This window comes from Esox lucius, chromosome 6 (genome assembly GCF_011004845.1).
Source record: "Esox lucius isolate fEsoLuc1 chromosome 6, fEsoLuc1.pri, whole genome shotgun sequence".
In the NCBI taxonomy this organism is placed as follows: Eukaryota; Metazoa; Chordata; class Actinopteri; order Esociformes; family Esocidae; genus Esox; species Esox lucius.
The window spans coordinates 19,352,413-19,365,384 of NC_047574.1; the positions used below are offsets into that span (position 1 = coordinate 19,352,413).

At 40.6% G+C, this 12,972-nt stretch overlaps 2 protein-coding genes across 2 annotated transcripts; one reads left to right on the forward strand and one right to left on the reverse strand.

The window, feature by feature from the left end:
- The first annotated feature begins 2,814 nt into the window (after positions 1-2,814).
- On the forward strand, positions 2,815-5,488 carry si:ch211-217g15.3 (uncharacterized protein LOC368914 homolog). Its single transcript, XM_010870197.5, has 4 exons — positions 2,815-3,412; positions 3,702-3,768; positions 4,464-4,501; positions 4,668-5,488. The coding sequence occupies exons 1-4, from the start codon at positions 3,405-3,407 to the stop codon at positions 5,236-5,238; spliced, it is 684 nt and encodes a 227-aa protein (XP_010868499.1). The 5' UTR covers positions 2,815-3,404; the 3' UTR covers positions 5,239-5,488.
- On the reverse strand, positions 5,434-7,029 carry fuom (fucose mutarotase). Its single transcript, NM_001303636.1, is given in 6 exon segments — positions 5,434-5,712; positions 5,818-5,891; positions 5,982-6,080; positions 6,204-6,274; positions 6,451-6,519; positions 6,880-7,029. Coding segments are annotated over 6 exon segments (465 nt in total). The 5' UTR covers positions 6,965-7,029; the 3' UTR covers positions 5,434-5,645.
- Between the last annotated feature and the right edge of the window lie 5,943 nt (positions 7,030-12,972).

Sequence of the window (12,972 nt, forward strand, 5' to 3'; positions counted from 1 at the left end):
ATGGTTTGTTGAATCACCCTGCAATAATGAACATTGCATGACTTGCATTCAGTCAATAGGCTAACAGAGTCTTGATCCTCATAGGTCAAAGGTCAGGTGTTCTGGCAGCTGACAGGTAGGGCTACAGATGCCAGAGCAGGGGGAGGTGTATGTATGTGAAAATGCAACTTAGAAAAAGACGATTGCACCTTCACTAGCTGAGAGCCCAGTCACAATAAGTGAATTTGAATGCCAAAATGTCAATAATGTGTAGATACTCTTCTAACATTTGTTATATGAAAGCAATGGGCCAACAGAGCTTGGCAATAGGTGCACCACCTGCATACTCAGCGCCTTGACCTTGACAAAACTCTGATCTGGGACCAGAATATTTTCTCCATTGGTGGACCAGGTCCGTAAACTTTTGTTTGACATGATCAAAAAACAAACAGCATGGCATACAATTTTACATAAAGCTACAGCGTTTTGTGCACCAGTAAGCAACATTTTGGAGTTTAATCAAAAACGACCATGATTTGTCCACCACATTAGCTGGCTAGGGAACTATAACTTCATTCAATGCATACACGCTGCATTTTTAGTTTATTCAATGTTTAGGAAAAATTGCTTACTATTTGTTACCATGGATGTTTGTTCATTTTCTATGTGTCATCTATACTGCTGTAAAGTACCCCCCTACACAGATCACGTGTTGTCACTATAAGGCTATGGTCAAAACAAAAGTACTGTGAAGGGAAAGTGGTGATATTTGGGACTCAACCCCAGGTAACATCCCCACTAGAAAGTATATCAGGTTTAGAGATTTATCCTGGAGCCTGTCTGGCTGCTGTAATGCTGTGAAAGAGTGTGGCCTATTGTAATTATATACTGTTTAATGATCTATTGTGTAAGCCTAATTACATTGTTCAATTTCTTGCTTTTACCACCACAGCAACCTGATAAAACTGCTGTGTTAATTCTAGAACAAACACACAGGCATATTAAGAACATTCCTGAAGTTTATGAAACTGCAATAATAATCTGCTGTTGGCTTTTGCTGTCGGCTCTGGGACAGCGCCAGTGGAGTAATAGTTATATGAAATACCAATAAAGAAAATATGAAACATTGATGCGAAACAAATTATAACTGTCACGGTTCCTGTTATCGCTTCTATCAAGTTGACTATCAAAACATTGTGTTAGCACACGCTGACTTTCACATACAGCTTCTCAACCTTAGAAGAAAATACATTGACAAACTTTGTGAAAACACACAGTGAATTCTTGCTTTATTAGAAACCAGAAAGTGACATGCAGAACATGAAAAATATATACAAACCAGCACATATAAATGAAATAATCTGGATGACATAAACAGGCTGCTAGATTCTTTAACCCCACTGAATTGGAGCAAGCTGCAGCCCTTGGAGTTTGTTTCACACACACATACACACAAACACTGAGTCGTCTCCATTCATATTACCACCATAAATCACAGTGTAAAGCTGGGTTTACATGCTTACCGCCAACTTCTATTTGGCTCTCAAAGCTGAAGTGTTATTGGGACGGTTTCTTGCCAATAGTTGCTACTTGCCGACAGCTCGCAATCATTCCATTCCTTATTGTTTCTAACTGTTTGCCACTCATATGAACACGTGCCAAACACATACACACCAGGTGTGGGGGAATTTCCTAAAATGATGAGGTGCAAGGGGAGAGAGACTCGGACTTTGGCAGTAGATCTCCCCCCTCGGACTGGCCCTCTTGACCTAACTATGGCTGAAGGTTGAAGACAAACTCTCCCTCCGACACAATTCACTCCCATAATCTCCATAAGTCCCAGAGGAAAAGTCTCTCTCCAAAACGAAGTGTATAATGTCACATGAATCAAGTTCAGTCTCCTCCCCCCACCCACCCCCTTCCACCTCCCCCAGGCGGGTAAGAGACCCCTGGTGCCCCAGAACAGTGACAGGGATACCTCTCTGTGGTGAACAAGTAGGAATGGAGGTTCAATGGTCCCTTCTTTACACCACGGCATCTCTTACCCAGTTTGTTACCATGAAAGAGAATCCATTCTTAGTCAATGTCCCTGGTGGAACCAATGTTTAGAGAACATGAACAGTAATTGCATAAGTGGCTGAAGTCAAGGTGTTAGCTGTGTTGCTACTGACCAAATGTCTGTAAACCCATAAACCTGAGTGTGACCTATTAGAGAGGTCATGCGTTGTACTAAAATGATGGAGAGTCTAAGAATGGATGTATGGAGAGAGTGAAGATGTTGGAGGGATGTTAACCTCTACTCTCAGAAGCCTCTAGATGGCATAATCTAATCTAACATATGGAAAACAACTGCATTATACCAGAAAAAACTAACATTTAAACATAAACCAGATAAAAATGACATTGGCTGTCTGATTCAAGCCTACTGTCACTGACTGTCACTTCCCAGAATGTCATGTAGGGGGCAGTATAGTTCTCAGACAGGATTGGGACTGAGCAAAAAGTAATGCAGAAATGCAGACCAACAGGGTTGAGACACTAGTCTTGTTAAAATCTGCTTGAATCCTTCATTCTGGTCTTGTGCTAATGTCCACCTGATTTGGTCTATTTACACTTTTACTATCTGCCTAGACCAAAATGCTGTTTAAAGAAAACCAAACCAATTTTCTTTGGCCTAACATTGTGTTGTAAAACTACTGCTTTAATTGGGATTTATAGTATTTATTGCTATGATACTGTTTTTACAGAATTTCCCCAACAGAATGAAGGATGTGGCAGCTGTTGGAAGCAGATATACACATTGTTAAAAGCAGAAACAATTAGCCTTAGAAGGTTAGGTAGTTGTAACATTAGATAAGTTAATAATTGACCCTATTATGTCTTTATACACTGTCACAGTATCTGGACTGGCTTGCCCTATGTGTCAGACAGAAAGGATAGCCATAAAACATGGTTATTTATCCTTGTGTATATTACATTTCTGTCATTTAGCGGATGCTATTATCCAGAGTGACTTACAGTAGCATGAACATACACGTTCATACATTTCTTCCTGGTCCCACATCAAATCCACATGCCAAATGTTGCAAGGACCATAACTTTACCGACTGAGCCACATACAACCACATTCAACCTCAGCAACAATGCGTCACACTTAAAATGTCAGACTAACATGTCACTGATGACTCCACATTTACCCCATAACAACAAGTGCTTGATACACAAAAAACACCTCAACCAACTACACAGCTATCCCAGACAAACATCACAGAGATGACGGACAAGCTTCCTGAATCACTGGGAGAGTTCTAAGGTTGCAATCAGTTTATTGTAGAACCTTTGTTCAGTTGTGTGTCAGGACAGGTGTGTGCATGTAATCTGTGTTATCTCAGCTGGGAAACACAAGGGCACTTCGCAGAGAAATCATGTTCAGGTAAGAACCTACTTCTATTCTTGTCAGGGGAAAACCATTACCATTTATAATGAATTAGTGAGAGTATAAATCTAGTAAAACAGTGAGTTACATACCAGTGATTGAGATATTTTGAGTTATTCTCAGTTAATCAGCTGTGATTCATTCTGACCTGACCAAGTAGTACCTAAGCAGTGTTTATATTTTCATGATTCATTTGTATTTATTTATTTCACCCTTATTTAATCAAATAAGCCGATTGAGAACCAATTATAATTTATAATGATGACATGTTTTCTCTTCCTTTCAGAATTTCAGTTTGGATCTGTCTCTCTCTATTGGTTAATGGCTACTCAGCCAAGCCATTCAAGTCCTGGGTACGTACCATAATGTAGAAAGCATGTATGTTACATTTTCAACCAGGTGGTTCCAAACCTCAATTGTGATAGGTAGAAAGCTGAGACGGGGCTGTAGCCAGGCACTCTGCGTCGGGGCTGTATCCAGGCACTCTGCGTTGGGGCTGTATCCAGGCACTCTTACATCGGGGCTGTAGCCAGGCACTCTTACATCGGGGCTGTAGCCAGGCACTCTTACGTCGGGGCTGTAGCCAGGCTCTCTTACGTCGGGGCTGTAGCCAGGCTCTCTGCGTTGTGTCATGCATAAGCACCTTTTCTCCTTGTGCCTTATTGCTAAAACAGAACTACTACTACTATATCCATCATCTTCCGCTTATCCGGGGCCGGGTCGCTGGGGCAGCAGTCTAAGCAGAGATTCCCAGACTTCCCTCTCCCCAGACACTTCCTCCAGCTCTTCCGGGGGGACACCGAGGCGTTCCCAGGCCAGCCGGGAGACATAGTCCCTCCAGCGTGTCCTAGGTCTTCCCCGGGGTCTCCTCTACTACTACTACTATAATGTAGACTAAAATGTAGTCAGATTAGTAGGTACTCCCAAAGATTACTATAAACAGGGTGTAGTAACTAATAAACTGACCACTGAGTGTACTGACTCTCTTTAGTGTCCGTTGCCTAGTTCCCTTAGGTATTCAATCATCAGTCTTCTCTCTCTCCTGTAGGGTAAAGCATCTGAGACTGCAGTCCAGGAGACACTGATGTGAGTCCTCTCTATCGATCTCTCTATCGAGTTCTAATTCTGTTTATGACAGAATGCAGAGAAAATGTATCAGAAACTCAACCTAAAGCCGAAATTAAATCTGTTATTGGCAATGCACTAGTTAAAAGGAAATGTTCCCACTAATGCTTTAAGGTTCCCTCCCCAGGTCAGATGAGATGGAGGAAAAGCAGCTGTCTGATCTGGGGCTGAAACAGGTGGAGGCCCCAGAAGACATGGACCGTACCGACTACATCGACTCAGCCATCTGGAAGAACATCATAGAGGAGAAGGGAGACGAGGAGGAAGAGGTTGAGAAGGGAGAACTTGAGGAAGGCCAGGGTCGATATCTCACAGCCGAGGAGGACACGGACCATATCAACCACCCATCAATGGACTCTGAACTGACCGGATCCCAACCTCAGCTGCAGGACACCTTCGTCGGAGTGCTCGATACACAGCAGCCTGAACAGGACAGGCTCTACCATCCAGAAATAAAGCAGGACGACTGGCTTTACCAAGCCAGTGAGCCTCACAAGTTGGTGCTCTCTGCTCTGGGGGCAGAGTTCAGGGGTCATCGTGAGCCTGAAGAGGACAGGGACCACATCTACCATGGTGACCTGCCTGGACCTATTCAGGGGGGCCGGATGGACCAGGAGAGGCAGCTGCCGGCTGATCGGCCCTCTCAGAGGATCCACAGCCAACCGGAGGAAGACCTTGATGACCTCTATCATCCTTAATAAACAGCTACTGACTGACCGCTAACAATGCCTCACAGCTAACGCTAACCGTCAACTGTAAATCTTTACATGCATGCTTAATGGGTTAAATGCACTTCAGGGTTATTCTGCACAGATATATCGCTTGCTTTATGTATTAGTCAGTGCTGTGATGTGAGTATAAATCATCAAAGAAACTTTTGACCACAATTTTAACTGATTCTTCCATTTACTGAACAACTGTTCACACTGAATAAAATAGCAAAATGACTATGCTATGTTTGTTTTACAATTATAATAAGTTTGAATACACCACTAACATTTTGCATACACTACTTATTGCAATGTTAATGTCAACATTAATTATAATATGCAATCTACATACATTTTCGAACTGTAAGGTGTGTCTGTTAGGTAATGTGTGTCTGTCAATCTAGTTGGTATTCTGGAATGATTCCCTTCTTCAGGATCAGGCACCCATAGAGTGCGGTCTCCCTGTGGATACAGAGAGCGAACCAGTAAATACTAACGCATGTGGTGTGTATACACACACACAATAATCTATGCATGTCTTAATACACACAGAATAATATATCTTACCCAGTTGCTACCACAGCAAAGGCTTTCTTAGCTCGTTCATAGAAAGCAAATCTTTCCACCTTCTCCAGGGGAGCCTGGTCACAGAACACAGAATAACTACATTATACACAAAACAATTATGATGTCTGCTCAATTACTTAAATGTAAATAAATCATCAACTCACTTGTACTCCGGCTCGTGTCAGGTTCTGTCTGAAGATTTCCCATACAGGTGTTGCAAGTCCATTCTTTTTGTCACTGTCCACCAAGTCCATTACGGCAGCCTACACACACACACACACACACACACACACACACACACACACACACACACACACACACACACACACACTCTCTCTGTAATTCTTCTGATGTGGCAATGTCATATTTCGTTCCTGGAGACCTACCGGACTGGGGACATAGGTATCCAGGGGAAGTAGCTTCAAAATGGCCCCCAGAAGCTCTGGTGCCCGTAGACCTGCAAGTCATTCAAAGGGAATGACCAACTATGAGATGCAATATAGTACCACAAATGTTATATTTAACCTGAATTTATTTAAATATTACCACCAAGACATTCATTAATTATACTACAAAATCCAAGCACTCACTGAATTTCCCTGCTCTTTTTGTTAAGGCTAACATAACACTTACCATCAGCTCGAATCTCAATGGGACCGCAGGAGCAGATGGAAGAAGTTGGGAAGTTTGTATCTGCTAGAACTGTAACAAGACATAATGTTTGAATAGATCAATGTATATCTTTATTGTTGAGTTAGGGACTCAAATTAGCAGTCAGGAGTTAAACAAAATTAGTGGTCTGTGTATAGTTCACTTTCAAATAATAGTTGCCACAACTAAAGTGTTCCATATTTACTAGTGCATTTCACCATGCCTGTTTAATATAAACCTACAGCCTAGGTTTGAGAGACAAAATAAAGCCAATAACAATCGGTTAATCTGGATTCCTAGACCTGCTCTGACAACCAGAACCACAGAGATGACGTTCAAAGCTCACAAGACGTCTCCTGAAGCAACACATTTGTTTTTGCTTTAACAACTGTTGCTAGCTAATTAGATTACCCAGTTCGTCTCCGTGGCCCATCTTGGCCAGGGCAAACAGCAGCTCTGGTGATAAAATGGACGGAATTCCTTTTAAAATAACCATAATAAACAAAAAATCAGCAAGATTGACAACACAGGCACTTCGCACACATACGACAAACAGGAAGTAAGTGCTCGTCTTCGATTGGTCTATCCAGGGAGTTGCAAGAGGCACACCATACAACTCCCTCCATAAAAATCACGTTAAACATTCCTCAATAACTTTAAAAAGTCAAATGCATAATTTCATTACATTATAGTAAAGTAACAACAGTCATGTTTAATAGAATATTATCTGCAAAATAAAAGTGAAGGGTTGTCAAGTCCCAAATGGAGTTGTTCATTCGACTTCCAAATTAAATTCCCAGACTTCATTACCAAGAAAAAGTATGCATCAAAATAGAAAGAATTAGTTCCTATACAAACGTTATGAGAGTAAATACTATATTAAAGTTCTCCTAAGACTAATGGGATTTTCCAAACATTGGTGGACTTGCATTTTATTGGCATGTTTTTAAGATACGTTTGGTTTCATAGAAAAATACAATATTCTGGATATGTGCCACAGGATAACCATGCTGCTCTTTCTCCCTTCTAGTGAAAACACCGGGCGTCGGTCCGTGGTTCTGTAAGTGTCAAATTGCGGAAAGTTTGGTTTAGATGGATGTGGAGGGAAAAAAACTAACCTTATGGCAAAATGCAAACAATGGCTGGACATTAGCTTTAATATTGCAATTGCAACCATAACAAGGCTTTTTCTTGAGGGGTCAGTTCTGTTATTATTTTTGTGACTACCTCTTTCTTGTCAGGAAGTAGGAAGTAAAAGCCTATGGAGCAATACAGTTTTTAACCTTATAAACCACTTAAAGCATGCAAACCGGGTACATATCATATCTTTATTTTTCTATATAAAAGGTCAAATAGACAAACTGTTGCATGTCTTTATTCAGATCGGACTCTGCAATTAAATAACATGAATAATACAGAATAATCTGAAACATACGAGGCACTAAAACTACAACAAACATGGCCAAAGATTGGCTTTATTCCAAAGCTTTATGTTTAGGACAAATCATACTGTACAGTGCAGTCTATAAGTATTAGGACAGTTTCACAAGTGTAATTGTTTTGGTCTTACACACTAGCACATTGGATTTGGGAATCAAACAATGATTAAAAGGTTAAAGTTCACCCTCCACCATATCTCCACATTTTCCCCTTTCCATCACTCTGGCATGTTAATATTTGTATCATCTGTCGACAGTGCCTACTTCCAGAACTCTGCAAGCTACTTTATGTATTTATTACGCTAAATACTGCTTCTGCTCTTTGCAGTGCAGGATCTGTAGTTTGGCCGTGTGGTGTTAAGAGGTCTTTATGTGAGATATCAGATTTTCAAGTCAATATCTGATGAAAAGATACATAGCCAGAAATATATAGCCTCAAAAATCCCTTTGAATTTGAACTTTAACAAGAAAGTTTTATCTGAAATCCGATCCAATTTTATTCAAACAAAATCCTTTAAGCTTTAACAATGTTGCTACTTCTCCATAGGATGTAGTGAATTTGTCGTTTGTTAGTGATTGTGCAATTGCTTTGACAAAGAGAAAGATACATAGTCTCTAAAGGTTAGAGACAAATCAGACCCACACAATTACAGTATTTGCATATAAAGCACTTATTAAAGGGGATATCCCTAATTTACTCCACATTGTAGATGTTAGCTGCATTATAGCAACAGTGCATGAAAACCATCACTCCCTTTCATTTTTATTTGATTAGTTTACAAAGGCTGTAAAAACAATCATTCCACTACTACTACATATTATGGATATTTTTTTATATTACACTGCACTACGTTATTGGGAAAGAAGATCAGAGATGTAAAAATGTTGATGCTCAATATCTCAGAACAATTCATTGCGTAGATAGATACTTCTAGTCTAAAGGTCAAGTATAGTGGGACCTGTTTGCGGTCAATTCCATGGGGCCCTAAATGCTTTAGTCCAGGTCTGCTTAGGCAAGTAAATGGAGAGCTACTGTATCACTGCACGTCTACCTTGTCAGAATCATTGATGCAGGCCCCTCTCCACCCTCTTGTGGTATAACTTGTTTATGAGTCTCAGAAGGAGCCTAGGTTTAAACACTAGATTTAAAAGCCTAGATTTATCAAATGACTGTAGGAAGAATTTGGTTATTTTGGCTTGGGGTTAAAATAACCTTAAAGGACTCTGGGATATGATAAAAACCTAGAAAATACCCCAGTTATTCGCTTGAAGGTTTAACTTGTTTCATCATAAAACAGATCCTCCATCATCAACTCAAACGTATCCATCATCTACTGACATGAAACTAAATGTAATATTTTATCTTCTTACAAATAATCTCTCCCTCTCACGAGGTTTCAAAACAGTGAATTTTGATTGTTTAACAAACACAGGCAGTGTTGCCACAGGGCAGATTGAATGAAAACATGAGTTAAAATCATCCCCCCATAACGAATGTTGAATCTGGGGCTACCGACTGGATCGATACAGATACATCATCCATGGATGAAATAAGCTAAGTAAAGAAATCTCAGGCCCCGGTTAAGCATTACAGAGAGGACGTGCAGCTGCTGCTAATCAAAGACAGAATGTACTTTTTTTTTTCATTCCCTCCAGGTTGTAGTTTAGGAAACTTCTATTAGCACTGTGTGAATGGAGTGTAAAGACTACAGCTGGGCTGCAGAGAAGCAGAAGAGAGACGGAGACTGATGGGCAGAATAAAAGACCTTCGGAGGAGCCAGTCCTGTCTGGAGGTTGAAAGCTCTTTTCTCTCTCTGTGGCCTCATGCTGCTCACGCTTTGGTTCGGCTTCTTTAAATGAGTTTATCACGCAGTGAGGGGGCTATGAGCGTTCTGCCAAGGCCTGCGTTGCCAAAATGTAACGTTTTGCCCCCTTTGTCCGCACCGAGAGCCTCAATTGGGTCTACATTTATTATTTTGACCTTTTTGGCCGAAGAAACAGACTTCAAAGCTGCGCCCCTGTTTAACTCTCTGGGAAGAACCTTTGTGATGCAGAGACAATTTTTTTGGTCTCCTTTTAGATGTTTAGTTCCCTGGGTTGAGGAGAATGGTGCGCCTCAGAGTGAATATTGAATGAAAATAAAAATCAATTAGGCTACGGGCTTTAAGAGAGGTGGGGGCCACAGTGTGAAGGAGAGATGAGAAGAAAGACAGAATGAAAGAAAAAAGAGAGGTGCCTTCAGATGGCTGCAGACAGAACAGAAAGCGCCTCTATAATCAAATCTGTTCTGCTGTTCTCCTCGCTTCTGAAGTGGAATGCTTTCTCTTTTTGTTCTTGAGTTTTGTTCATTTTAACGAGCCAATGTTGTTACTTCAAATCATCATACTTGAGCAACATTGAAGCTATTTAAAATCTGTTCATGTATTAAAGCACTACATATTATCGTCATATTTATTCAGATATAAACATACTTACATTACTTTTTATGATTAGTATTCCAGAATTGTCCAAGAAATCTCGAAGGCATCTAAAACACAATAAATTTGATTTCTTGTGACAGAGAAATGACCTTGCCTGGCTAGCCAAACTGCCTTTTCCTACCAAATGCTATGGTACACCACACCCACAGACTTCGCCACTAGGAGTCTGGATCGGAGTACCTCCAACAAAATGTCTAGATCACCAAAAATATCCAAACATTTTGATTGGTAGCAGAAACTGATGGGTTCCATCTCATTGTGATCCTGAACACATTTAGATAATCAATTGTTGCATTTTATAACTTTGTACTGATTTGTAATTTACAATATTTTTCTCCACTTCCAAGTTTGTGATGTCCAGTCATAGCAGCCATTATGGCTTATGTCCTTTAATCATTTAAACTCAACTGCAGGGGAGTTGAAGTTTTGACTTCTATCCTCTGGTATACAGTGAAGGAATCTTTTTTTGGATCCCCTTCTGATTTTGTATGTTTGCCCACTGACAAAGAAATTATCAGTCTGTAATTTTAATGGTAGGTTTATTTGAACAGTGAGAGACAGAATAACAACAAAACAATCCAGAAAAACGCATGTCTAAAATGTTATGAATTGATAAGCATTTTAATGAATGAAATAAGTATTCGAGCCCTCTCAATCAGAAAGATTTCTGTCTCCCAGGTGTCTTATATACAGGTAATTAGGAGCACACTCTTAAAGGGAGTGCTCCCAATCTTAGCTTGTTACCTGTATAAAAGACACCTGTCCACAGAAGCTATCCATCAATCAGATTCCAAACTCTCTACCATGGCCAAGACCAAAAAGCTGTCTCAGGGACAAGATTGTAGACCTACACAAGACTGGAATGAACTACAAGACCGTCGCGGTTGGCCAAGCAGCTTGGTGAGAAGGTGACAACAATTGGTGCCATTATTTGCAAATTGAAGAAACACAAAAGAACTGTCAATCTCCCTCGGTCTGGGGCTCCATGCAAGATCTCACCTTGTGGAGTTGCAATCATCATGAGAACAGTGAGGAATCAGCCCAGAACTACACAGGAGGATCTTATCAATGATCTCAAGGCAGCTGGGACCATAGTCAACAAGAAAAAAATTGGTAACACATTACGCCATGAAGGACTGAAATCCTGCAGCGCCCACAAGGTCCTCCTGCTCAGAAAGCACATGTACCGTCTGAAGTTTGCCAATGAACATCTGAATGAGTCAGAGGAGAACTGAGTGAAAGTGTTGTGGTCAAATGAGACCAAAATCGAGCTCTTTGGCATCAACTGAACTCGCTGTGTTTGGAGGAGGAGGAATGCTGCCTATAACCCCAAGAACACCATCCCCACCATCAAACATGGAGGTGGAAACATTATGCTTTGGGGGTGTTTTTCTGCTAAGGGGACAGGACAACTTCACCGCATCAAAGGGACGATGGACGGGGCCATGTACCATCAAATCTTGGGAGATAACCTCCTTCCCTCAGCCAGGGCATTGAAAATGGATCGTGGATGGGTATTCCAGGATAACAATGACCCAAAACACACGGCCAAGGCAACAAAGGAGTGGCTCAAGAAGAAGCACACTAAGGTCCTGGAGTGGCCTAGCCAGTAATCCCATAGAGAATCTGTGGAGGGAGCTGAAGGTTTGAGTTGCCAAACATCAGCCTCGAAACCTTAATGACTTGGAGAAGATCTGCAAAGAGGGGTGGGACAAAATCCAACTACAAGAAACGTCTGACCTCAGTGATTGCCAACAAGAGTTTTGCCACCAAGTACTGTCATGTTTTTCAGAGGGTTTCGAATACTTATACTCACTCATTAAAATGCAATCAATTTATAACACTTGACATGCTTTTTTATTCTCTCTCAATGTTCAAATTAACCTACCATTAAAATTATAGACTGATAATTTCTTTGTCAGTGGGCAAACATACAAAATCACCAGGGGATAAAATATTTTTTCCCCTCACTGTAAATCTAGTCAAGCCACTGTACGTTCAATCAGAAAAGTGCACTGGCACACGCACCAGAGGAGAATACATTCCCAGGCCAACAACCACAATGTGCATGTACAGTTAAATTAGTATACTATTACTATGATTTATGGATCTACAGCAACACATTTAGTTTTTGATTTTCTAATATGACCTAAAAAACTTTTTGCATATGCATCATTTTGTGACTCAATTCGGTAGTCATGTTGAAACTGGTTTTGTGAAAAACACAATGGTGGTCAACTTAAAAAGGCTTTACAAATGTTTTCATGCTATTTCTCTGGGCATAACTGAAAGCAGACATAATTAGATAGAATCAACATCTGACCCAACAGGCTGGATAGGGAACTTGTGCCATCTAGTGTTGTATTAATGTAAGTTTCAATATAACTCTTGATTAAAGATGTCTTAGGACCTAAAGCATAAAATACTTAAGTATTTATTCGACTAAAAGAGCAGGTCAGATTTGAAACCACATTTCAGCATGGATACAAGCCACAAACATTTCCTTTTTAAGTTTCCCAACCTTTTCCTACCCCAACCTAGACTTTTTACTCTTTTAATTTTAACCCAAAGCTAGCACCCCCGAC

Coding starts and splice junctions, on each gene's coding strand:
- si:ch211-217g15.3 (XM_010870197.5), top strand. Junction 3,769..4,463: donor CCAAGCCATTCAAGTCCTGG/GTACGTACCATA, acceptor TCTCTCCTGTAG/GGTAAAGCATCTGAGACTGC. Junction 4,502..4,667: donor GCAGTCCAGGAGACACTGAT/GTGAGTCCTCTC, acceptor TTCCCTCCCCAG/GTCAGATGAGATGGAGGAAA.